At 38.8% G+C, this 27,641-nt stretch overlaps 1 protein-coding gene across 1 annotated transcript; it reads left to right on the top strand.

Moving 5' to 3' along the window:
• Window positions 1-1,927: 1,927 nt before the first annotated feature.
• Window positions 1,928-27,206, top strand: LOC108709129 (tachykinin-3). Its single transcript, XM_018248742.2, has 7 exons — window positions 1,928-2,057; window positions 4,807-4,984; window positions 20,454-20,547; window positions 21,337-21,369; window positions 22,960-23,013; window positions 23,293-23,359; window positions 26,938-27,206. The coding sequence occupies exons 2-7, from the start codon at window positions 4,874-4,876 to the stop codon at window positions 26,948-26,950; spliced, it is 372 nt and encodes a 123-aa protein (XP_018104231.2). The 5' UTR covers window positions 1,928-2,057; window positions 4,807-4,873; the 3' UTR covers window positions 26,951-27,206.
• Window positions 27,207-27,641: the final 435 nt, after the last annotated feature.

Genomic DNA, 27,641 nt, shown 5'->3' with positions numbered 1-27,641 from the left:
AAATCAGTGAAATAACAAAATAACTGATCTGATAGTATCATTAAAAATACCTGATCCAATACTCACAATAGTCACACTACTAAATAAACAGTTTTATGTAAAAAAAAAAAAAAATAGACAAAATGGTAAAAATTAGCTAATAAATAAAAAAAGTAAAATAACTGTGTATGGAAGTGTGTACACATGTAAAAGTTGCGTGACAGTGTGCATGTATGCATGGAAGTGTGAAATGTGTGCAAAAAAATAGGCACCCCCCTCCACAAAAATGCCCCAAATGCCGTAAAATGCAATCTTTAGTAAATAAAATATATTAAAAGTGTGTAAAAAAAAGTACCACTTACCATATGTTGTAGCAGGAAGGCTCCTGGCTAGTGATGGGCAAATTTCTCCCATTTTGCAGAAATATTAGAGAATTTCCCGCGAAACAGAGGAAAAATTCACGTATTTTTGACGCCAATGACAATTCCGACGTGGGCGTCATTGGGCGTCAATTCTGACGCTGGCGACAATTCTGACACCCATTACAGTCAATGAGCACCTAGATTTGTCTTCGGCGTCGGAATTGTTGCCAGTGTCAAAAATATTGACGAATTCTTGCGGCAATTTCGCAAGTGTATTCGGCGGCGGCGAAACGTGGAAATTCATGCCTGCCGAATAAATTCGCCCATCACTACTCCTGGCAGCTATAGAGGGTCCCTGGGAGCATGGCAAGTCCTGATGCTGCAGAGCAGCAGATCCAGGAAGTAAGTGGGTGGAGCTTAGGCGGTAGGAAACATCAGCCACAGATCACATCATGTCTGCTGCTTGGAGGTCCGCCATGCAACAGTCGCATCACAAGGCTGACATGACAGCACCCCCAGCTCATTGCCCAGGGGGCTGTCAACACTCCTAACTCTCTGCAGAGGTGGCAAAAGCCGCTTATGAAGAGGGAAATGCTCATACTGCTAATCACATATTAGATACGTGCTTGGCAGTTAGAGCCTTTGCCTGCCAGCACATATAGGATACATGCTTGGCAGGCAAAACGTAAAGAAAGACTGTTCTTTTGAATAAATCATTTTTGGTGCCAACTCAGTAGGTTATTTTATTGCAGATTTTATTCAAGTTGCATTGAGTTACTGATAGAGAACTATAATTCTTTGTTTTTATTAAAATCTTATTTGGTAAAACAACATTATAAGAGGACGGAAAAGTTATTATATGTAATTCATATTTACGAAGTATATTTACCTTAAAGGAGAGTCAGTTTGTATCTGAAAAGAACATGTTGGAAATAAGTAATATATATATACATCTATCTAAAGTATACATATGTATGGGATCCCTTATCCAGAAAACCAGTTATCAAGGATGCTGCAAATTATGGCAAGGCTAATTCCCATAGAGTCCATTATTAGCAAATAATTATAATTTTCTAAAATGATTTTATTTTTCTCTGTCATAACAAAACAGTACCTTGAACTTGGTGGTACCTAAGCTACACAAATATATATTCATAGCAGAACAATCCTATTTCACTCTTAAATGATTTTTACCAGGACTTTAGGTATAGAGATCAATATCATGGAAAGATTCCTCATCTGGAAAACCCTAGGTCCGAAGCATTCTGGATTTTAAATCATTAACTTACTTTTCTGTCTACAATATATAAAGTATTCATATTATGCAAGTAACAGCACCTTATGTAGAAATTTATTAAAATATATCAGAAGCTGCCCAAATTAAAAAACAGCAGAATGACACAAAGAGAAAGATCAAGATCAAAAAAGGTAACTGAATAGGAGGCACAAGGCTTAGTTATTGGAATTTAAAACTAAAGGCTAAAGACTAAAGAAAGGAAAGAATAGAAAGAGATAGGCAGCGACCTGTAGCAGGATTGGGAGAGGGTAAAAGAGAATGAGTAAAACATAAAAAGGGATTGAGTGACAGCAGGATCTCATCACCAAGGATCCGTGTCTGTATTTAAAGGCAGGAATTGCAGCAGACTATTGAAGGCAGCAACCAGCTATCCAGCAGCAGCACAGCAGAGCGGAGCAGAGCAACGCTTGCACTTACAGGTATAGTGACAGCAACCATATCAATCTGTGGCTTCTGCAGCAGCACAAACATGAGCCTCCACTATAATTCAGCAGCCTTAACTCTTGCCCATTGCCTGGGAAAGCAACTGGACAACTTCTTAGCTTTATTACATGCTAGATATTTGGTTCATTTGCTAAAAGAGTTGGTGTTCTATTTAGCATGTTGGCTGAATGTTGTAGTACAGTTACACTGATGTACAGCAAAGTCTGTCAGTAAAGTAGCACAGAAAATAGATACTGTTCCCAAATTATGGGTGGTGTTTTAAACCTTTAGCCAAGGAAAATACAATCCAGTTTATGTTTTATGTTCAAAAAATTCTAGGGTTACTTGATTAACTTGTAATGTTGTTAAAGCAAATTTGATTTGTATTGCTAATTTAATATCAAACCTTATTCAGTTTTCCTGTACTTGTAATGGTTCCACTTTTCAATTGATGAAGTTAATTAGGGGGAAAAATATATATTTACTGAATATAATTCCTGATAGACTTTCTATGTGGATCAGAAAACAACAGAAAAACAACTCATATTTTTGTACTAAATATATACTGGCCATGGCAGACACTGCAATATGCAACAAGAAACTTTACTATAATGGCATATTTATATTTACTGAGTTTTGCCTTTAGCCGAAAGAAGAGCTTAGACCTATCCTATCAGTGTGAATTGGGGCTACTTGATCTTTAATTTAATGCTTTTGTAAGACTAATACGCCCTGCTGTAATGATAGCCTGGAGCTGATGCAATCTAATCTAAGAAATAATCATTTTGACTCTTAATTAAATAAGCTTACTGCCACTATGGAATGCATGTGTTTGAAGAACTTGTTTTCCATTCATTTGTAACTAAATGAAAAATATCCTCTATTCGGTAGGGTTGCTTTCGGATACAGTAGTTTCCTTATATTTGAAAAATACAGGCGCATGGTCTTTTTATTCAATATGGATACATTTATACCAATTTCAGTGGAGGTAAAATAAAAACATCACCATTTGATTCCACTAAACAACAGATGCCAAATTCTGATGGAAATGATCTTGCATTACTGAGAACTCATTGCTGATCATAGTCTCTCTCAAACAGAGAAGAACCACGTTTGCTCTGTAAGGAAAGGCAACCACAGCTATTTGGGGTTTTTAACCTCAAATCTGTAACTAGCCAGAAAACTTTGCTTTTACAGTTGTGTGCCGTGATACAAAAATAGAAAAAGTTAGAAAATAATCGGGGTTAAGACATTTTTGTGTTTTTAAGCACAGTTGGGCAATATGGGCAAATATTATGCAAAACTAAACACTTGTTTACTATGGTGCATTGCATGAACCATTTGGAGGTTGTTCATTATGTCATCACTATGGGGAATAATGTGCATGATGTCATGAACAACATTCTCAGGCTACTCTGCCTTGGTAGGGATACTTACACCCTTGAAATCATTCAGCTTTGAACCAAAACTAGTGTATATATTTTTTTTTTTTTTCAATGATGCATAAGACACCTAGCAATGTTCTCCCACATGTCTGGGTGTCTAGAATGCTATAATCTGAAGAAATATGGAGTGTTTTGTTGAAAATTCCAATATACGACCTCTTTGTTGATGCATACGGGCGGCTCATATTGATTGCATAAACTCATTTACGTGAAAACAAGCACCCCATGCAAACTCCAAGTTGGTTCCGCAGAAAACCACGATTAAGGGCACTGGGGTGTAATTTTGTCTTGGAGACCAAGGGTGAGATGCAAGTACTTACCAATGAGAGACTGCATGAAGACACTTTCTTGCGCCTAGCTCAAAGAATCAGCCTTATAGTATATTTTATACCTACAGGAGTGGGTGGTTTTGTATATAATTTAGTTAGGTTCAACTTGATGGACATGTGCCATTTTCCAACCTAAATTATTATGTAGTGGAAAAATTAGCTTGTATAATATTGATTTGGAAACTAAACCACCAGCAGGACTGGACATCTAACAATTCAACATTCCAAAGGGATATGTTGACGCATTCCTAAAAGGGGTTAAAACACTAAAGAGGGCTATGGGAAGTGACCAGGAAGGTTAAGGCCAGCCATCTTGTGAATAATGGAGGCTTCTGCAAACTAAAAAGCTAGGGAATCAATGCAAATATATTATCATACAGTTCCCCTTGATATTTCAATTAGAGAAAAATATAATGACATATAGCTTCTATACACTGACAGTCAGGGAAGTTGTATAGTACCTGCAACAAATTCCACTGGGAATCCCACTGTACCATGTGTGTGTTTTGATTTCCAATTTATAATTTATATTTCTAAAAATGCAAGTGTATGTGTTTTTATGTGTGCATTTACTGGTGTTGTGATTGTGTGTATGCCTGTGTACGTTTGAGAGCAAATCATCTCTTTTTGTGTTGCTTGTTGACTTGCATGTTTACCTCGCTTATAGTGCTGCTGTTTATATACAAAATAACAGCTTTATTTAGCAATTGCTGTAAACAATATCTCAGCCATTATGACATGACTCCTTGCCGTTATTCTATGGGTTCATGATATAACTGAGATGCAGGAAAAAGAGTTGTTTATGAGAATATAAAAATAATGGATGAGGCAATAGGTCTCATGTCATATCGTCATATATATTGTACAATGCCTCTTATAAAGACATACTAAAGATACATTAAATGATGTAAAATAGCATAATGTCATTTGTTTGACATAATCATATACCTTTTATTTTCTCTGATTCCCAGATACTGTGGCTGCACCTTTGTATAGAAGGAGATAAAACAAACCCTGTCTCTTAGAGCCAGTGAGAAGATGAAGAATTTGGCAGTTGGTCTTGTTGTTCTTATTTTGGTGGCTGTGAGAACATGCCGTGGAGGCTGTGGGGACTCACAAGTGGTGCAAGGTTCAACTACACAACTTAAGGTAGGGATACATTCCTATTGAGGAATCTCAAAGGTCTGCTAATGTGGCAAATACACTTGTGCAATTAGAAATATATCTGCTGTGATTTGACTAAAAAAAGCAATGTTTTGCCATAATTAAAATAATATGCAATGATGAACTTGTGTCTCAAATTAGCATTTTTATATGGGGTGGATAAACCATAATGCAGACATGCAACTTCTGGGTTGCTCATGCTTCTGTGAAAAGGATATTGTTATCGTTGTGTTTTTTAATTATTTATTTGTCGATATCTAAATGCTTTCAATAACAGAACAGTGCAAGTGTTGAAGAAACCATTATCTTTGAGAGCGATATAAAAGCATGCTTTTAAAGCATTGGCAACAGAATGGGGCTTTATAAGGCTCCGGATTACTGGTTTGTTGGATATATGAAATTGCATTTAGTGTAGCTACACTGATTGAAATATATTCAAATTAAAATGAATTACAGTTGCATTGAAATGCATTAAGATTTAATCACAATCAATCTGTAACCGTTTTATTTTTCCAGGGCAACAAAATAGTAATTATTGTCACTGAGGGGGATGACTAACAAATTGGCACCATAACTGTTTGAACCCTTCTTGGTTCTTTAAGTGCCACTAATTTATTATCAGGTAGAAAGAGATGGTTGCAACTGGTCTGTCACATGAAGCAGTGTAGGAGGTTCTTCACGGTGAGGGCAGTGAGGTTGTAAAATGCTTGGATAAGTTCTTGAAGCATAATATCAAAGGCTAGTGTGATCTTAAGATCTACAGTTAGTTTAGTATATATATTGGTATATATAGTTTATATATGTGAGTGTATAAGTATGTGTATATATGTGCACTGGGGTTTGCTTGAACTTGATGGATTTTGATCTTTTTTCATACCAACTTAACGATGTATCTTACTATGTAAGTAACTATGTAACTATGACATTTTCTTCTACAATCCCCTAGTCCAGAGAAATCAGCATTAACTTCCATAATGTTATTTGGATTAATAATCATTTCAACAGACTTTGTAAAGATTTTTTGTTTGTTGGGGCTGAGCGTTCATTCAGTCATTACTTTTACTTGATCAACTTACATATGCCATGGTTTAAAAATGTGTACCATATACTTTTCAAGCTTAATATTGGAGATGGTCTATGTTGAATTGTATGTTCAGTTCTTAGGATCTATCCATGGCGCTCTTCGGTACTGCATCATGCTCAATTTTCTAGGTGGGGGTGATGATCATGATGTAAGCAGTGATGGAAAGGCTCAGGGGCAGATTTACACAGGGTAGAATATTGAGGGTTAATTAACCCTCGATATTCGACCATCGGAGTTAAATCCTTCGACTTCAAATATCGAAGTCGAACGAAAAATCCTTCGATGGAACGATTAAATCCTTCGATCGAACAATTAAATCCTTCGAATCGAACGATTATAATCAATCGATCGAACGATTTTTCTTCGACTAAAAAAAGCTACCAAAGGCTATGGGAACCTTCCCCATAGGCTAACATTGACTTCGGTAGCTTTTAGGTGGCGAACTAGGTGGTTGAAGTTTTTTTTAAAGGGACAGTACTTCGACTATCAAATGGTCGAATAGTTGAACGATTTTTAGTTTGAATCGTTCGATTCGAAGTCGAAGGTCGAGTTCGAAGTAGCCCATTCGATGGTCGAAATAGCCAAAAGAAAACATTCGAAATTCAAAGTTTTTTTCCTCTATTCCTTCACTCGAGCTAGATAAATGGGCCCCTCAGTGTTTCCAAAGCTGTCCTAATTATTTCTTTGAAAAACCTAATTTGTGGATTTTATACCATGTGAAATGTGTATCTACCCTATGAGAATGTTTTTTTAAATCTAGAATTATACATCGTTTAAGTTCTAGGTAGTTATTACTGCACAGAGTTTTTTTCTGACTTTTCCGGCTTACAGGCTTGCTTACTTAAAGTGGCAATTCTGTTAAATCTAATGTGACAGTGGTATGAGATGTGATCAATTTGCCACCAGTACAGATATGGGACCCCTTATCAGGAAACCCCCATAAGGTCCATTACTACTACAAGACTGGGAAACCTTAATAAAATAAAACAAAGTTGTTATAATGCCTTACACATGAGCCCACTGTATAGTTTATGTGCCATATGTTAGGAAACGTTCTCTTTTTCAGCCTATCACCCTGAAAAAAGGAAAAGACGCTAGCGTTTTTTGGGACTTACAAACATTCAACAATTTTTTTAGTAACTCCTATCTCTGTTGCACTTCGCCTGGTTTGAGGTGGCGAAGGCAAGTCTGGTGCAAGAGGTAACGTTCATTAAAATCCACATCTTAGTGAATTTGCATAATTACGTCCATTCGCCAGAGCGCAAATTCGCCAGGTGTTAGGGAGCGAAGTACCGAGTCTATCTCCTTCTATCTCGACCGTTAGTAAATCGGCGAAGATCCGAAATGACGAATTTTCGCCAGCGTTAGTCACTTCGTCCTTTAGTAAATTTGCCCCTTAGAGAGGCTTGCCTCCCCAAACCTGTTTGCCTAAAGAATTAAAAGAAAATGTAAAATCCTCTGTCATCAATGTTTCTATTTGAGCATGTCTGGGGGGGGATGAGCAGATTGTGCTTCAGACTAGTGTCTTTAGAAAATAAATCCCTACCTAGTGACTCTAGTGATGTCACCATGACATTCTGCACTGAAAATTCTGTGAGATTTGGAAAAGTTTATGAGCTGATCTGTGTGTGCCAAGCCCAGTTAGGGAATAGATTTTTACTGAGCTTTACCCAGGATGGTTGTTTGTTCTGATGACCAGGGCCAAGAAAGAAAGCGGCTGCTAATCCTCCACCTGCTTGTCTGGTATATGCAACATACATTGCATCTCAAGTCATCCAGGATAAGTGGTTTTGGAAGTTATTTTGGAGTTAATGCAAGGGGTTATTACCTTAGCTGCCTATCAAATAAATATGCCATTCCTTCTTATTGGAGTGCTGCCTCCATTTTCATCACAACTTAGACTGCAGCATACATGCCTTAAATCTATTTCCCCATTCCTCTGGGTCAGCTAGAGTTAAAAAGTTGGTGTTAAAAAGGTGTATTTACAAGGTTTGTCCACTAGTTATATAAGCGTTATATAACGGTGTAATGTAAAATGTAGTTCCTGCCCCGGCCACTAGAGGGAAGTAGTGAGACAGGACAGAAAAGGTATAAAAGGGATGGTTCCACCCAGGGCATGGTTAGTCGGATTGGAAGGTTAGATAGGTAGAACTGTAATGGGGCACTAGGTGCCATAGCCAGTGAGGGCAACGTTAGAAAGGGTAGCCAGCACTCCACCAAGGAGTAAGAGGCTTAGTAGCCGTGGCTCGGCCACAGATAGGTAAAAGAGAGATAGACAGGGCAGTGTGGACAACCCAGGCCTGTGGTGAAAATCCTATCCGGAAAAGCTAGGGGGCGCTGCTGTGGTGGCACGCTGGCTGAAGGAGGGAGGTGGCACACGGAAATTCCTACCAGGGCAAAGTGGAAGTCTCGTAGGACGTGTGCGGACTTCCTGACCGGTAGGTGGTGCAAGAAAGGCCAAGAGGCTGGGTTTGCAAGTCCAGTGTAGTGGGGAGACTGTGGAAAATACCTGTAAATCTGTAAAGAAGATATACTGTATGCTGGAGGTGAATCGATTTGACAATTCTTTGAATAAAACAATTTCAGGTTTTTTTAAGAACTTTGGTGTAGTGTGCCTTTAAAGAATTGTCAAATGGATTTACATCAGCATTCACTGCATTTTCATACAACACCATTTTCATCCACCTTACAAGCCCGTGGGAGCATCAGTTAGTAGCTCGTAAGTCAACCCATGTATGTGACAGATTTCGCATTGTATGGTATTTTTAGACAAATATCCTCCCTGTGTGCTCAGACAGGTGAATTACAACTTTTGCCAATAATATGGGACTGAATCAGCTGTTTCTCCACCAGTGGAAAATCACTGGTGAAGAAACTGTTGAAGTAACATTATACTTAGCATACCCAAAGAAAAAAAAATCACCCTCCGCCCAGGCCCGGATTTGGCACTGGGACCATGCGGGCCTCGGCGCGCCGCTTACTCAAATCCAGCCCTGCCTCTGCGTATTACGGATCTTTCCGTAATTTATATCTTCATACCTTAAGTCTACTAGAATAATGGAAACGTTAATCAAACCAATAGGCTAGTTTTGCTGTCATTAAGGTTTAATTATATCTTAGTTTGGATCAAGGTACTGTTTTAAGTAGTGGGGGAAAAAAGGAAATAATAGATCCTATACCTATACTTTATGTTTATGTTTTAGCTGCAGGAATCTATATAGGTGAAAAACAATCCAATTGGGTTTTTATTTTAAATAATTTTTAGCAGATTTGAGGCATGGTGATCCAGGTCCACCCCATGGCTTCCCGCATGTCCTATATGCAGTTCTATTAAAAGGACTAGTAACATCAAAAAAAAATTTTAAAAAAAAATTCCATAGTATACAACAAAAAAAAACCACAAAGACAAAACGAACTTTAAAATCGCAAAGCCTTTATTAAGAAATAATTTACCGCTTCCCCTTCTCTTTAGAAAAGGCGACGATCCATCCTGCAGCGCTTGATTTCTCCTCTCTGGCTATTCTACTGACAGCATGTGAATGAGCGTGGGCTGGGAAGAGGAACAAGGGCCACTAAGCAGCAGCAGTAGCGCAGGAGGTAGCGGCACGGGTTCAGAATCAGCCCCCCCCCGCAGGCTGCACGTTCTCCCATCTCTGCACAGTGTCTGGAGGGGCGTCTGAGCCCCGGGATCTTATTGGTTCTTTAATTCCTCAGTATCTGGTTACAGCGCATCACCATCCACACCACGCCACGGCGCTCCCTCTGCCCCAGCCCATGCACCATTATGACATGAGCTCCCTGCAGTACAGCCCGCTGCCCAGCACCCAGACCTATATGAGCGCATCTCCCTCCAGTTATGCGGCTCTGGGCTACAGCTCTAGCCAACAGCAGCACTGGGGTTGCTATGGGCGCTGAGCGCACGGAACTGACTGCTGATGCTGCTGCTTCTCCCGGAAGAATGGGGGGCTTCTCTGCGGCACAGAGCTGGGAGGCTGGCATGGATCTTCCACATGGGTGCCAGGGGGTCCCTAAAATGAACTCTGGATAATTAGCGTGCCCTTGGCTGAACTGACCACGCTTCCCAGCCGCATCATCCTATGTAGAGTCACCTCCTCCTCCTGCGCTACAGCTGCTGCTTAGTGTCCCTTGTTCCTCTTCACAGCCCACGCTCCTTCACCTGCTGTCAGTAGAACAGCCAGGGAGGAGAAATCAAGCGCCGTTGGATGGATCGTCGCCCTGACGTCTTTTCTGAAGAGAAGGGGAAGTGGAGTTTATTTTATTTCTACATTTTGTATTTATTATAATTCCTGTCCTCCGTGTGTAATTTGTACATTATTAAGATTGTACAGTGTTGTGTATCCTTGTTGCACTTTATAAATATAGTTATACATACATACATAAACACAGAGAGAAAATATTGAGTAGCTGTAGTGACAGGTCCTCAGAACCATAAATAGACACAGCTATTAGACTGAAGTATGTACCTGTTAGGGAGGGCAAAAAAAGAGGATTTCTGAACCAATTGGAACAGCAAGGCAGGGCCGGAACTAAGGGTAGGCAGAAGTGGCACCTGCCTAGTGCGCAACTATGTGGGGGAGCTGGGCAGGTGCCTGTTCAAAGGTCTTCTGCCTTCGCCTAGTCCAGGTTCACTCCCCTGCTGCTCTCAGCTCCCTCCTCTCCCCCCCCTCATTCCCCCCATCTCCTTCACTTCCCTACCCATCCCCTTACTCCTTTGTTGCTCTCCCCTACCTTCTCTTTTATTATGCTCACGAGGGGGGTTGGAGGTAGCCGACTGGGTGCCTAGGGAACCCTGTGGGTTTGGCAGGCCCTGCAGCAAAGAATAGGTCACAAATCAATCACAGCCAAATTTCATCCCCATTTCAGATGAAAACATTTCTAAAAAGGCCTTAAAAGCTTTCAGTGCAGCAGCTTTGTTTTGGGGTAGCCAACTTTTAATCTTTTGCCATGATCTTATGACCACTTTGATTCTGAATGGCATTATTTCCTTGCTATTATATAGTGGTGAATATATGGTATTTATCCAACAAAATTTGCAAGCAAGTAATTTCTGGTTTTGCTTTTAAGATTTTAAAATGTGCTGTAATGATGCTTTTAGCAGCACAAATTTTATTACAAATTAGAGGCTCTCCTCCCTTTGTTTTCCATAAATCTATTGTTCATTTACTATTTTTTATATGCTCCCAACTTCAATATTCGCTGTCTTATGTAGGCCACTAGATCCAGCTCATTCACCTTTCTATCTGGCCAATTTATAAGTCAGTGTTCATCCTTCATTTTAACTGTATTATATGTACCTCTTTTCTTACAGTACTACAGTGATCCTTTATTACAGATTTCACCACATACTGTACAGGACACAGGACTATGCTATCAAATTTAGAGTTCACCTTGTACTCTATCATGGGAGGCTTTCTAACTTTATGTTCTACCAAGGGGGACAGGATAATATGGATAAATCTTGAAACATTTCAAAATGGGGGGTATAGTTACTAGCCTTTATTTTTAAGGTTATTAGTTGCTTAAAGGAGAACTAAACCCTAAGAATGAATATGGCTAGAAATGCTATATTTTATATACTGCACTTATTGCACCAGTCTAAAGTTTCAGCTTCTCAATAGTAGCATAGATCCCGGGCTTCAGATTTGTCACAGGTGGTCACCATCTTGGAAAGTGTCTGTGACACTCACATGCTCAATGGGCTCTGAGCAGCTGTTGAGAAGCTAAGCTTAGGGGTTGTCACAAATTATCAAGCAGAAAATGAGGTTGGCCTGAAGTCTAAGATGATGCTACAGGGTTGATTATTAAATTCTGCCGCTAAAAGTTGTCCAAGTCCTGTTTGTAGTCAGGTCTGCTTTTAAACAATTTGGACAATTTGGATTGTTCCGATTTTTTTTCTGCTAGGGATTGTCCAAAGGCATTTTGTATTTTTTAGTGCATCAATCAGAGTTTTTTTTTTTTGTTCGTATATTTTTTATAAACCATTCGTGGTTTTAGAGGTTGTGAGTTTAGTCGTGGTTTAAAAAACTTCAAAGAGCACTAAAATTCAATCTTTAATAAATAAGCCTCCACCTGCTACACCTTATGAATTGAGCTTGGTACCAGCTCAAGGCCTCTTCTCAGTGAAACTCTGAGCCTCTGAAGAGGTCCCCAGAAGCTACCCATCTGCAGCTACTAACCTCCATATAACAAAGTAATGCTAAACATGACAATTTCCTACTTACTATTTCATAAGTGTTTCGACAGTGAAAGGTTTTTCAGAAACACTTTGCTGCCAATGACGTAAGATTTCTCAGAAAATGTCTCCTCCACTTCCATTAGCTCGACTGTCTTTTGTGTTTGGTTTATTTAGTTGTTTGTATGTTTTTACTTCATCAGAAGGTACGCTGCATCACTCAGTTAGATAATGGAGAGTAAACAATATTCAGCATACATCTATAAGGAGCTCTGCATTCATTCAACGTAGAAATACCAGTTTCTATACGCACCTAATATTTATGTACTTACAAATAATTCCAAGATGAAAAAAGCAAGGCTTGTTTATAGATCAATTACATGGAAAATGTATAACGGCAAGAATAAAAAAACTGTGGTTACAAAGCATCCAGGGGCTTTTAATGGATTTATAACCATGTCAGTTCCCTTTATATACTGAAAGTTCTGTTTGTAGTAATGGTTCGGTAAATGTCATGTATCTTCAGCAAGAGAATTTATTATGTTTTGTTTGCCTTTTTATTTAAAGGTACAGAAAGCTTCGAATTACAGGGAGGCCATCTCCCATAGACTCCATTTTATCAAAATAATCCAGATTTTTAATGATTTCCTTTTTTCTCTGTGATAATAAAACAGTACAGGTATAGGATCCATTATTCAGAAGCCCGCTATTAAAAAAGCTCTAAATTACGGGAAGGCATTCGCCCATTCATTTTATCCAATAAATGCACATTTTTAAAAATTATTTACTTTTTTTCTGCATAAATAAAACAGTACCTTGTACTTGATCCCAACTGAGATACAATTGATCCTTATTGGAGGCAAAACCAGCCTATTGGGTTTATTTAATGTTTGCATGGTTTTTTAGTAGACTTTAGGTTCACTTCAGGACAAATTATAATATAGGCAACTGGGCCTCCTCAGAATCATGATCCCTGGGTTGCCACCTATTTGACTGAACACAACACAGCTGATACCCTTGGCTGCCATAAGAAATGTTAGGGCCCTGAATCCCTCCCCCCCATGAACACAAATGCAAAGTACCCATCATTTTTGGTCAGGTAGGTTTTACAAGGACAAAAAGACATACCAAAAATTTAAATAAATGTTTGACCACATAATTTTGTGTCACACCCCCTAAATAAAACATCCATTTTACAATATTTGGCAGGTTATGGAAAGTTTGGACACATTTCTTGGAGTTTTAGAGTCATGTTTTAGGTGTTATTTGTCACCCACAAGCAACTCACCTGGGGTTTTGAACAGGACACTCAGCAATAGGGAGAGGCTGGAGGGCAGAAATATTGAGGTACCAGTGAGCAGGGCAGCCATCAGGGAGAGGACAGGGGGGAGAGTTGTAGGGGGCCCGATTGAAGGGGGGCCCGGCCACACCACACTTACTTGATTAGCCCGGACCCCCCCATCTTTCTGAGAGCTGCTGACTTGCAAAGGCATGGATGTTTAAGGGACCCTGGCCACCAATTTTCTTATAATGTGGGGGGGGGGCTGGCTACCAATTTTGGCCACCTTTTTTTTTTTTCTCATGTGGGAACCCTAGCCACCACTGTGGGGAGGGCGGACCTGTAGGTGGGGCTTGCAGTGTGCGTAGCCCAGGGGGCCTAGGAAATTTTGTCTTATGGGGCCCTGCGATTTCTGATGGTGGTCCTGCCAGTGAGTAAGCAGAATAATCATCAAAAACAGGTGCCTAGGGCAGGCAGCAGAGGTTCACAGATGAGGATCAGGCACAGGTCACAATAGGAAATTACAAGAATGCCAGGCACAACTAGTAAGCTTGATAACCGAGCACTGTTGGTCTATTGGTCTGCTGGGCCTTATAAGCGCCAGAACAGGTGCCAAATGTGGTGACGCAGCCACATTCTGACACAAATGTGCTCCACAAATGTGCTCCACAAAATTGATGCTCGCTGGAGCGAAAATGGGTGCTGATGGGCTGGGAACAGGACTGCAGGGAGCCCAGTGAGTGATCTTACAATGCTCCCCCAACCTGGATGTGAACACGATTCTTCCATTGGAAATTCTGTAATCGTTCAGGAGTATGAATGTTATGTGCCAAGAATTTTCCTCAGGATCATATCCTTTCCATTTGACCAGATACTGATGTTGTTTACCTCTTAGTCTATGATCAAGGATATCTTCCACTTCAAATTCTTCTTGACCATTGACCTTGATAAGTGAAGGAGGAATTCATCCAGGAAAAGATTAGTGGTCACTGGTTTAAGGAGAGCGGAGTGAAAAACTGGGTGAATGTGCCAAGAATTTGGAAGTTTTAGTTGGAAAGTTACAGGATTAATCTGTTTGAGTATTTCAAAAGGACCCACAAAGCAGTGACCAAGTTTCCTGGTTGGGCATGATAATCTCAAGTTTAAAGGAGAGCCAGACCCTGTCACCAACCTTAAATTCAGTATCCTCACTTCTCTTCTTGTCAGCATAAACCTTAAAGTATTGTTGAGCATTGGTTATCGTTTCCTGAAGAGTTTTAAAATTTTCCTTAACAAAAAATAAGCAGTCCTTGACTTCTGGGACCAAGACTTCATTGAAAGAAGAATGTAATAAGGCAGGATGCATTTCATAATAGGCAAAAAAAAAGAAGATTGTTTGATGGATGGATGGATGGATGGATGATAGTTATTACAGGAAAATTCCGTGAGTGGAAGTTAAGTGGAAGATAAGTTGTGGAACAACTCAAGTATTGTTCACGAGTTTGGTTGGTTGGTTTTCTCCATTTGCCCATTAAATTGGGGATGGAACACAGATGGATGGGACATCCAAAAATAGAGAGGTGACTTGAACTCCATCAGAAATTACTTAATCAGGAACTCCATGGAGTCAAACAATTTCCTTGATAAAAATGTTCAGCAGTGGCCAATGGAAGTTTAGCAAAAGGAACAAAGTGGGTCGACAATGGCAAAAATAGTGGTTTGTCCATCAGATGGAGGTAGTTTGGAAATAAAATTCAAATAAACAGAACCCCAGGGTCTGGAAGGAACTGGTAATGATAGGAGTAAATGTAAAGCCATGCTTATACAAATATTCAAGCCACTTATACCCTAAATGGGAAATCACTAGGCAAATTCATAATATAAAAAGACCTTGAAGTCCTTGTAGATTCGTGGCTGTAGCAAGCAATGCCATTCAGCAACATCAAAGGCAAATAAGGTCTTGAGCTGTATTAAAAGGGGCATTGATTGATGGGAGAAGGGGGGTCACTCTTCCATTGTATAGAGTAGTGTAACTTACAGTTTTAGACTCTAGTGCTCAAACAGGACATTATTGAATAAGAGATGGTACAGAGGCAACTAAGCTGGTAAAAGTTATGGAAAATCTTAGCTATGAGGAAAGACTGGCCAAATTGGGGTTGTTCATGCTGGAGAAGAGGTGCTTAAGGTGTGATTTGATAACTATATATAAATGTATAAGGGGATCATAAAGGTCTTTCCAGCTGACCCAAGGTCACCCATTCTGATTAGAAGAAAGGAGGTTATTCAGAAGGGTTTTTTTTACAGCGAGATGATGTGGAATTCTTTCCCTGAATAAGTCATACAGGCTGATACATTAGATAGCTTTAAGAAGGGGTTGGATGGCTTTTTAGCAAGTGATGAAATACGGAGTTATGGAAGATAGCCAATAGTACAAGTTGATCCAGGGACTAGCCCGATTGCCATCTTGGAGTCAGGAAGGAATTTTCTACCACTCTGAGGCAAATTGGAGAGACTGCAAATGTCTTTTTTTGTTTGCTGCCTCTGGATCAACTAGCAGTTAGGCAGGTTAAAATAGAGTTAAAAGGCTGATGGACGTGTGTATTTTTTCAACCTAATATACTATGCTACCATAAGTAACCACATAGGTTTACAATAAGAGTCTTTGGATCTACCAAAAGTGTCATAGGATTTTATGTAATCAAAACAGTTGAGAGAGAGTTTAGGCCACCAAAGAAACCTTTGAGCCAGAATGATGGCCAGCCAAGTTGGAGTCATAAACAGTATGAAAAAAATTCCAAATGAAGGCTTTCAGAGACAAATATTCTGCCAGAGAATTTGAGTAGATTAAAATATCAGCAAAATAGATTATGACAAAGATATCTCCTTCTCAAATTCTAACTGAATTGTAGGATCCCCTGAGGTCAAATTTAGAAAAGTCTTTAGCCTCCATCAATTTTGAAAAAGTTTGGGGATCAAAGGAAGAGGATATCTATTCTTGACAGTTAAGGACGTAAGGTCACAATAATCAATGCATGGTCTCAAAGTATAATATTTCTTGTCAACGAAAGAAGATCCAGCAGGAGTATATGTAGAAGGGAGGATAAAGCCCATAGCCAGGTTGTCATCCAGGTATTCCTGTAGAACCTTTAGTTCATTATCAGCAAGTGGATAGATGCACCCAAAGGGTATTTGAGTATTTTAATCCCAGGAAGAAGGTCTATTGGACAATCATAAATTTGGTGTGGTGGAAGAGAAAATGTCCTAAAAAAATCAAAATATCAAAATATGCAGAAAAATCTCTCAAAGAGTCCTTCACAAGAGACAGCATAATTTCTGGGTTTTGAGCGAAGACATTAGAAGACAATAGCAAAAGTTAGTTGAGAAAGTAATACTGCCATTTTCCCAATTATAGACAAGGTTATGCTTGTGGTAAACCAATGGGACTAAGGGAAAGGCAACAACATTTAAATTTTATTTAACAGCTTTTAGTAGAATGGACTACTGTAGGATGGGTCCGGAGCTGATGGACGATGCATCTGCCACTCTGATGAAAACTTCTTGGTTCTGAGAGATATTTGGTTAGAGTCCACAATCTTAAAATCCAGGAAACAAAATCAGTGATGGGTGGTAGGACCAGGACCTTAACAAACAAGGGAAAGTTGTGCTCACCACTATTTTTTAAAACCATTAGGCGGGGGTGCAATGAGGCTGTGACCACAAAATACATATAGTCAAATACAAGAGTCCTCTGCACTCAACCCATTATCAATATATTTAAGACAGCGACATTTTGTGCATACTGCTACTAAAAAATGCCTTACCCTTTAAACAAAACAGGACCAGGAGTACCTTGTCTTCCCACTGTAAAGAAAGAGAAACAGTGAGGAAAGGAGCAAAACGGTACTGTGGATGAGGATTATTAAGAGGCAAAGTCTTACACGGAGGGGAAGAACGAGAAGGACAGTTGTTGAGCGGGTGGCCCAGCAAGCCACAGTAGAGACACAAATTCAGCCTTTTGCATCCTAGACATTACTCAGATGATAGAGACGGATGGAGGGTAGCAATCTCCATGGGCTCAAGTTTAGGGGATGCCGAGGACCTTGGTTCTGTCTAGATGTGAGGAGGAGCCTTCAGTAATAGCCAGTAGGGATAAAGTTGTCACACTTTTTCTGACCTTCTCTCCCTTATATGTTGATCAATCTGTACTGGCTAATGAATGAGTTCCTATAATGAAACTGGAACCCCAACCCTGGCCAATTCACTTTTCAAAGAAGTAGGGAGGCTGAGACGATTCTGATGCTTGAGGGTTGCTCTGATGCTTGAGGCAACTCGGCAAGGGTCATCATAAAGGACTGCCATGGCTTGGAAAAAATATTCAGTGGTTTGAAAGACTGGGTTCTGCTGTTCCATTAGACAAAATGTCCAAGACTGTGGCTGCTCCATGTAGGAGTGATGTAATAACTTCCACCTTAACTTGCTCAGTGGTCTATGGTTGGAGCATGATTAAGCTTCAAGTGTTCAGAAAGATCCTGAGGTCACTGTGGTTCCCAGAAAATGTATCTGGAAGAGAGATCTTTGGCTCCTGAGGTAGAAGCAGTAGCTGCAGGTGCTGGAGCCAGTGTGGGTGAGGGCAGTAATCTGTTATGTCAAGTCAGCTAGATAAGATGAGTCATCCTCTTGATCCATGGCTCAGTTATACTGTCATGGCCACAGCCACGTCCTGGTGCAAACATGCAAAATGATGCTTGTGTTCCACACAGCGCTGCAGTGCATCTTGCATATGTGCGCTGGGAACAGGACTGCAGGGAGCCTGGTGAGTGACTTACATTATTACGGATTAATGAAGGTAAATTGCCCTTAAACTTCAATTCAGTTTCCCTAAGAGACCTTATCTTATCACTTACAATTGTATCTAAATGGCATTGAGTATTCTCTACCAATCGCTTATTTTTTAATTAAGTTTAGAAACTTTGTATTTTTTTCTGGTGTTCAGTGCAGGAGATCAAAGGTAAATGCATAATATCAGGGACTGTGGACTGTCCCGTGAAAATCTGGACATTTTGGAGGTATTCAAAAGATTGAACTGTCATAGTTACTATGGTTCAAACCCACAAATCTGAAAAGAGAAAAAATTTGGACACAAAAAAATTAGAGTACTTTCTGAAACCTTGAATTTATGAAAAAAAACTGAAGTCCTGAAAAAACTTGCCAAGTAAAAGCTGGCAAAGTTGTATAGAAGTTAATGGGAATAGTCTCTAAAAACTTTACTCAATTATTTATTTTCCCAGTTTATTAAAACATGAGATTTTCAGCCTCATTGATAATGAATGGGACAATGTATTTCCCACTGGCCTGTGACTTTTTTCCACAAAAAAACGCATGTGGGAATATTTTGTCACAGATTTTTCTTAAATAAGATAGCATTTGCACAAGTATTGTCTGTGTTTTCTTTTTGTGTCCGCTTTTTTTTCTCAAACTCTACCCCTATTTTTTTTTTTTTTGATAATCTGCCCCTATGTGTGTGAGAGAATGGCCAATTAGCAACTAGGGCCACTGACCCTAGCTGTCAAGAGACTATGGGGCAAATTCACTAAGCGCCGAACGCTAACGTTACTTCGCTAGCGTTTGGCATTTTCGTTACTGCGCAAATTCACTAACGAACGCTGGCGTAGTTTCGCTAGTGTTACTTCGCACCCTTACGCCTGGCGAAGTTTCGCTAGCGACGTAACTACGCAAATTCACTAACACGCGCAGTGTACTGAACGCTACCTTTTACACTAGACTTCCTTCGCCACCTCAGACCAGGCGAAGCGCAATAGAGTAGATTGCTTCAAAAAAAGTCAAAATTTTTTCTAAGTCCCAAAAAAACGCTGGCGTGTTTTCTACATTATGGGTGATAGGCTGAAAAAGATCGAAAAATTTTTTGGGGCCCCCCTCCTTCCCCCATTTCCTGACTCATCGCAACTTACCTAGACAGTGGGCACATGTGTAGGGCAAATTAAAATTTTTATTTGATGTTTTGAAGCTTTTCTAGCCATTTGTAGTGCTGATACGTATTACTCCATTGAAATTTGAATTTGGCGCTGTATGCAAATTAGCCTTCGCTAGCGTAACTTCGCTTTACTTAGCGAATCAACGCTAGCGCAACTTCGCAACCTTACGCTACCCCTGAGCGCAACTTCAGATTTTAGTGAATTTGCGAAGCGCTGGAGAAACTACGCCTGGCGAAGTGTGGTGAAGTGCGGCAAAGTTACGCCTGGCGCAACTACGAATCTTAGTGAATTTGCCCCTATATCACTCTGTCAGGCTACAATTTAATTTTTTTATTACCTAGAGTGGACCCGTCACCCAGACATAAAAAGCTGTATTAAAAACTCCCTTTTAAATTCAACATGAACCCCAAATTCATTTTTATTAACACTTCCATACCTGGTATAATGGTATTTAAAAGTCTTAGCTGTCAATCATATATTGCCTGCCCCCTCTCGATGCCTCAGGTTTAGAGGGAGAGCAGGCAATTGATTTCACTTTCCAGATATCACATCCCTCTTTACATCCCCCCTCCCTGTCTATAACTGCGTAGCCATTGCATGGGCATTAGGTCCCCCATGCTGGCATATAAGCAAGATTTAATATAACAGTGTTCATAATAGCGTAAGTAAAGTTTATTTTGCTTGACAAGCACAACAGAAATGCATTTGGAATTACGTTTTAGAGTGACAGGTCCCCTTTAACTTTCTATTTATGCTCTCTCCTATTCATGGTTCAGTCTCATGCAAACTACTGCCTGGTTGCTAAGATAAATTGTGCCCTAGCAACAAAATAATGACTGAAATGTCAAACTGGAAAGCTGCTAAACATAAAAAAGCAAAATAATCCATACATTACAAAGAATAAAATAATTTTTTTTTTTTTACAGAGAAGTTCAGATATTTACAAGCTTCCAGCTTCCCTACTGAAGAGATTTTACGATGATGATTCATTTGTTGGGCTTATGGGCAAAAGAAATTCTGGTACATTTTCTGCTTATATATTAAGGGGGTTATTTATTAAAGTCTGAAAAGTTCTCACTATTTTCTGAAAACTACTCTGACCAGAACATCCACCCCTGGTACTAGGTGAAGACCAAAAACCTTGCCTTATGTGAACTGGGGGCATGAATATCCATACTGACCCATAGATAACTGGGAAAACAACATTAGGGGAACTTATCTCTACACAAATGAGGTCCAGAGTGTGGTAAATCCATTGCTTTACATATGGATATGGTTTACAGCTTAAACAGTTAAATTAGTTGCTATAATTTAGAAAATGAAACTGAATAGCTGATTGGGTTAGCTGGTTGCTATACTGTATAGTAAGCTATTAGTCCACAGCACATATGTAGGCCTAAGGCTGTTTAAGCTGTAAACAAAGTCTGTATATCTATAGGATTCAGTGGTATAGGGCCTGTCTTCACTCCACAAAATTGTTATAATTACCCAACATTTCTGAATTTTAATAAATTATTTATAAAATAATATAACAATGGTTGATGTTCTGGTGGTGGAGCAGCACATTTGATATTTATATAATTCCATGTTGTTTATTTATGAAGAAGTAAAGGAGCTTGTACTGCTGTGTAACAAGGCATATAATTACTAACAGCATTTTTGCATAATAGATGATAGCAAAAACAACCAATCACGTCCAAGCAATATTGTAGGTCTTCCATGAGCAATCATTGGCATTTCTTATATTTATATTATTGCAGCATTTTTTCTTTTTGCTTGTTTGTAACAAAGTATTTTGCTTCTATCTAGAATTCAAGGAATTCCCTTCTCTGCCTTTAAAACGTAAGCTCTCCAAGATACTTTTTTATAAAACATATTGCAGTTTACAGGTGGAATAGGACTTGCCTGCCAGGGTCCCAGAGAATGTCACAGTTGACTCCAGCCAAGAACAGTTCCTGTGAAGCTTTTTTATTTCTACTGGACAATACAATACCTATAACATTTAGGGTCAGATTTATCAAGGGTCACAGTGAATTCGAGGGAATTTTCAAAGTAAAAAATAAAATCGAAATTCGAAGTAATTTTTTGGATACTTCAACCATCAAATAAGATACTACGACTTTGAATTTACTTCGACTTTGATTCGAAGTAAAAATCATTTGAATATTCGACCATTCGATAATCCAAGTACTCACTTTTTAAAAATAACTTCAATACTTCGCCAAATTAAACCTGCCGAAGTGCTATATTAGCCTATGGGGACCTTCTACAACCATTATGTACGTCTTCACACATCAAAGTAAAATCGTTCGATCGTACGCTAAAATCGTTTGAATCAAAACGATTTTACTTATATCGTTCAATGGGCAAATTCGGTGAAAAATACTTCGACTTTCGAAGCATTTCAATTCGATGGTCGAATTTCGAAGTATTTTTTACTTTGAAATTCGACCCTTGATAAATCTGCCCCTATACATACGTTTCTAGGGCTACACCAAATTCAGGATTGAAACATCAAATATTTTCAAATATTTTTTCATTCATTTTTTAAAATTTTGAAGATTCTTTGGTTGCTAAAATTTGCCGCCTAAAACTTGGCAAGTTTCTATACAAGAGAAGATAAGGAATCAGGGCTGACCGCGCTCGAACGGATCCACAAGACCAGAGATATTCAGTTAAAAAATAAATTTATTGGTAGAAAAGTTAAAAATGAAGCATGAAGCTATATATATATATGGATGGAGATGAAGCTATATTTAATATCTCTGGTCTTGTGGATCCGTTCGAGTGCCGGTCAGCCCTGCTTCCTTATCTTCTGCTGTACCGCTCCCTAAAGCTGGGGGTCTGGGGTTGGTGCACCCGGACCACTTTCACTGTTTGGTGAGTTACTCTACAACTAATTCTGGAGCACCTTGTCCTCCCCTAACCATTTGAAGTTTCTATACAAGTCAATGTAATTTCTATATTCAAGTTAATGTAGGTGGGGGTTTTATTTATTATAAAAAAAACTATAATGGAATAATGTTATTTGTTTCCTGCATAAAAACATGATTGAGTCTTTAGACTTTCTCCTTATCTAAACTGGGTTTTTTTTGTTTCTCAAAATTGTTACAAAGTATCTTGTTTGCACCTGTTAGCTGTTCTGTGCTTGCTGCTAAAAGCAATTAAGTTAGAAACTTTGTTTCTTTTTCTTGCTGTTCAGTGCAGAGAATATAGGGACTTCCCAGTACAAATGAGGGACGGCAGGTTAAGCTGTCAAAAGAGGGACTGTCCCTCCGAAAAAGGGACAGTTGCCAGCCTCCTTCCCTACTTAGGAAATTATCTAATCTACTCTCCTACCTTACATGTTTTCTAGATAGGGTATCCCAAGCCTGTGTTGTATACTGTTAATATGCTGTTTCAACAGTGACTGCTGTTTATCTTCCTTTCTAGGAGAAATGAATGATTTCTTTGTTGGTTTAATGGGGAAAAGGAATTTACAGACAGGTATGTTACAGCTTCAGATACATTTTCTTTTTGCTAAAGTCCTGGCTTTATTACTTACATGCAAAAATGCCATATGGCCAATGCTGTATTTAAAAAACAAACAATACTTTAACATGGTTGTAAATATGATCCAAGGAGAAAGGAAAAACTAAACAAGAAACATGTAACAAATATGAGTACTTAAGTTTCTCTTGTAGCACTGACAAATACAGGCAGTGCTATTACTTTGGGGAAAGCTCTGTATTCTTATATTCTGTTAATATTCTCAAATCTTTTTAGGGAATCCCACGGAGGAAGAAAATGAAGCCCGACCCGACTCCAGATACTCAGCAAAATGTAGAATTAAGTAAGCGGAGTTTGAGAATAATCAGATATACCATGAAACAGTTCTGGACATAGTTTATATATTCACCCATCTACCTTTCCATTTACTGCTTATGGTGCAATGTATTCATACAACAATTTAATACGGTAATTGATTCAGCTCTAAGTATGCAAGTCATTTACTAGCAAATCAAATGTCTATTTTTTCCACGAATCTCTAATAATTTGTGGGTTTCCTATGTTTATAAAATGCTCTAATAATTACAGATTTATCGAAGTGTGAGTTCAGATTTTAATAAATAAAAACTCATTCACATTCTATTCTGACGTTGGAAGCATATTTATCAAATGGTAAGTTCAAATTTTCACCTATTAATAAATATCCTTCAAAAAATGCCATAGGAATGAAAAGAACGTGGATTAATTTTTTTTATTCAAATAAAACACATTTCGATAAATATGCCCCTAAGTGTAATAGCCACCAAAACCTCTAAAGGTGGCCATAGATGCACGGATAATATCGTATGGAACGAATTTTCGTACGGTATGTGGTGCCTGTATGGTGAAAAAAAGAGCCAACCGATATCGCAGAAGACTTGGTTATCAGTCGGCTTGTAGATCGAGCTGGACGGGAAAGTTTTGATCGGGTGCCTTTGAAGGAACCCAAACATCGCCCATTGTTAGTGCTAAATTGTCAGATACAGGTAGAATTCTATTGTTTCTATCTGTATATCTACTGGTATATCTGACGATTCAGCTCTACACCTGTGTATTGAAATGAACGATCTTTCTTGGAAAGATCTTTTCCAAGAAAGATCGTAATTGTTACGTCTATGGCCACCTTAAGGCAAAACTTTGCCAAGTAAAAGATGCCGAGGTTCTATAAAAGTCAATTGAGTATTGGACCACTTTAACGAGGACCTGTCACTCTGAAAATAATTCCAAATTCTTATATATTGTGTTTGCAAAACAAAGTAAACTTTATTTACGCTGTATAAATTATTTAAACCTTTCTTGCCGTCAACCTTTGAATCCACCCCCACAGAAAGCAGGCAGCAGCCATTTTATGGAAACACTGTTATTATGACAAGCATTGTAACACCTCAAAATCTTGTTTATGCACCAGAATGGGGGATCTGATGCCCATGCTTTGCATTCGCTACACAATTATAGATTGTGAACAGGGAGTGCAGCGACATGTAGGAAATGCAGAATGGAAAGTGAAAGTAATTGCTTGCCTGAGGTTGGGCAGGCAATATATGATTGACAGCAGAAATCTTTAAGGTATAGTCCACACGAGGAGATTGACGCCTGGTGACTAATCACCTCATCTTCTGAGCGAAAATCCCCACACTGGCTCAGCATGTTTTCCCAGAGGCTACAATGAAAAAAGTCGCCTGCACTAAAGCACAAGCGGTGATGCGTTTTCAATAGTTGCCCAAAGTTGCGCACAGGCGACTTTTTTCATTGTAGTCTATAGGAAAATACGCTGAGGCAGTTCGCGGAGATTGTCGATCAGAAGACGAGGCAACCTCGTGTGTGGCTTTACCCTAAATGCAAGTATGGATTTTTTAATGAAAAAAAGAATTTGGGTTTCATGTCTAATTTGGAAAGGAAGCTTAATATACAGCTTTTTATGTGACAGGTCCGCTTTAAATCAATTTGAACTTTTAGAGGTGTTCAAATGTTTTTCTTCCCTAGTAATTGTATGTTTTTAAGAGGTATTCATATGTTTTATTGCATTGTTCAGGGCTTTTTTTTAGTTTTCACTTTTTAGATTCGGCTCTTTTAATTAATTCAATGACAATCGTGGTTTTAGAATTTATAAGCTTAGTCGTGTTTTTCCGAAACCTTTAAAACCACTAAAATCGGACCTTACTAAATAAACCTCATAGACTCCTGATTTTATGAAGAAAGCAGCTGGTCATTATGTTAATCCAAATCAACCAAACGATTAGCTACAAATAATAAATTTTTATGTATATGACTTACTGTAATAGCCATGAAGTTATTTTGAATTTAAAAGGCAATTAAAGGTACTCCATGTTTGTCCTTGCAAGGTAGATAATTAGATTACCAGACACAACCTCCTCGTTTCAACCATTGGTGTGACTGTTTTGTTTTACAGAAACAGGAGACCATTATGCAGGGGGATTATCTGTGCACTGTGAATCTAATTATCTACCCCTAAAGCACCAAACATGGGTTAACTTTAGTTTCCCTGTTTTTCCTGTTTAGCTGAAGAAATAACAAAAAACAGATTTTTTTTTGGGATTAAATCAATAGGCAAAAAGTATGTTCAGCACAAGCTCTATTCATTGCGCTAGTGTTGAACAAGGAAGGTTATAATGTAGCAGAAAATTGTACTTTGCATATTGCAGTATGGTAAATACATGAGCAGGTTTATAACTTTTTTTAAATAATTTTTTCTCCTGCTGCAACTGATTTGTTATAAAAACCAGTAGGTGAAATTTGTAGCCATTCGGTAAAATGGAATCTTTCCACATTTTTACAAATGATACATTTCCGTTTTCGATATAAAAATGTGTATATAAACATTCAAGCAGCTAAATATATTTTTTATTTTAAATCGAGTTTCTTACTGAAGTTGAGATTTTATAGTTTTATTGAAAATGAAAAATACAATTCAACTTTATACCTTAAACACCATTACAATTAAACCAAGCTGTCCTCCCACAAAAACTAGTGGTAAAGTGTTCCAATGATGAAGTAGACACAGGCAAACGAGTACCAGGAAATGGATTCCTCCATGCCATCACTTTTCTTCAGAAGTAACATACCGTATATACTAGAGTATAAGCCGACCCGAGTATAAGCCGAGGTACCTAATTTTACCTACGAAAACTTATTGACTCTAGTATAAGCCTAGACACAACTACAGCCCTGTCTCCCAGCAGCGCACATTCCGCCAAACTGATCCCCCCAGCGATCAACTGGACTTCTTTGCAAAGTTGATGGTGACAGAGAATTGCCAAACGGATTACTGTGTGCATTGTCCCACTGTCCCACTACCATGTGCAGAGGGTGCTGTGTGATATTGCCATCACTGTTAATCCTTCATATAACCAACAGAGGGTGCTGTGTGATATTGCCATCACTGTTAATCTTTCATATGACAAACAGAGGGCGCTGTGTGATATTGCAGTCACTGTTATTCTTTCATATAACCAACAGAGGGCGCACTGTTATTCTTTCATATAACCAACAGAGGGAGCTGTGTGATATTGCAGACACTGTTATTCTTTCATATAACCAACAGAGGGGGCACTGTTATTCTTTCATATAACCAACAGAGGGCTCTGTGTGATATTGCAGTCTCTCCCCAAGCGAACTGTTGGTATAGGAATGATTAAAAGTGACTGCAATCTCAGCTACTGCCCACTGACTCGAGTATAAGCCGAGGTAGACTTTTTCAGCACATTTTGGATGCTGAAAAACTCGGCTTATACACGAGTATATACGGTATCACACAATAGTTCTTTGGTGATTTTTTAAGTAAGAAGGCGCTCATAAATAAAAACATTTCAAACATAGCCTGCCTCCAGGAAATCATATATAAAATGTCTCTTTTTCTTACAGGTTTAGGATGTAGTGATCATCTTCTCAACCATTCTTAAGATTCCGGATACCAAACAATTTAAATTTCTTCTTATGTACCACTGATACAAAACCCACCTGTATTGCAATATCTTACAAAATCTTCACGATATAATGTATCCAGCCATACCCACGTCTATCATTACAACATGATGGATTAGACAGGAATGCAAAGGGGCACCAATTAACTCTCTGTTACTCTACAGACCCACTCACATTCAAATCTTTAAATTTAAATATGATGTAAAATATTTTATTCGCTTTCCCAGTCATTCTCTTGTATTTAGCTTAATGATGCAATATGATTTCTGCTTGTTGTAATGGGGGGCATCTTGAGGAATAATGCAACTAAATTAAATAATGCACAAAATTTGCCAAGGATATAATATTTCATAGTAACCAATTAGGTTTTTGTTTTGAAACAGCTCACCAGTAAATGCTACTAATTTGTCATTTGCACCTTTTATTAAAAAAGAATGTGAACATGCCACAAATTATCCAGTAGAGAAACCATAAGCTAGACTTCCTTATTCTTGCATACGATTTCTCTGTTTGGAAATCAGAAATTTGGTGATGAATTGCCCCTTGATAAAGGAAGATTATTTCATACTTACCGTGATCTTCCTTTCCTGGACGTACTCATCAGGATAGCCCCTGCTCCCATTAGAAGGACCCTCTCCAATCCT

This window comes from Xenopus laevis, chromosome 2S (assembly GCF_017654675.1).
Source record: "Xenopus laevis strain J_2021 chromosome 2S, Xenopus_laevis_v10.1, whole genome shotgun sequence".
NCBI classification, from domain to species: Eukaryota; Metazoa; Chordata; class Amphibia; order Anura; family Pipidae; genus Xenopus; species Xenopus laevis.
The sequence above is the reverse complement of the archived record's forward strand: the minus strand, read 5'-3'. Positions and strand labels throughout refer to the sequence as shown.

Bases quoted from the DNA above. Each gene is read 5' to 3' on its own strand.
- LOC108709129 (XM_018248742.2), top strand. From the start codon at position 4,874: ATGAAGAATTTGGCAGTTGGTCTTGTTGTTCTTATTTTGGTGGCTGTG. The intron at 4,985-20,453 runs GTAGGGATACAT...TTTTTTTTACAG, and splicing joins GTTCAACTACACAACTTAAG to AGAAGTTCAGATATTTACAA. The intron at 21,370-22,959 runs GTAAGCTCTCCA...CTTCCTTTCTAG, and splicing joins CCCTTCTCTGCCTTTAAAAC to GAGAAATGAATGATTTCTTT.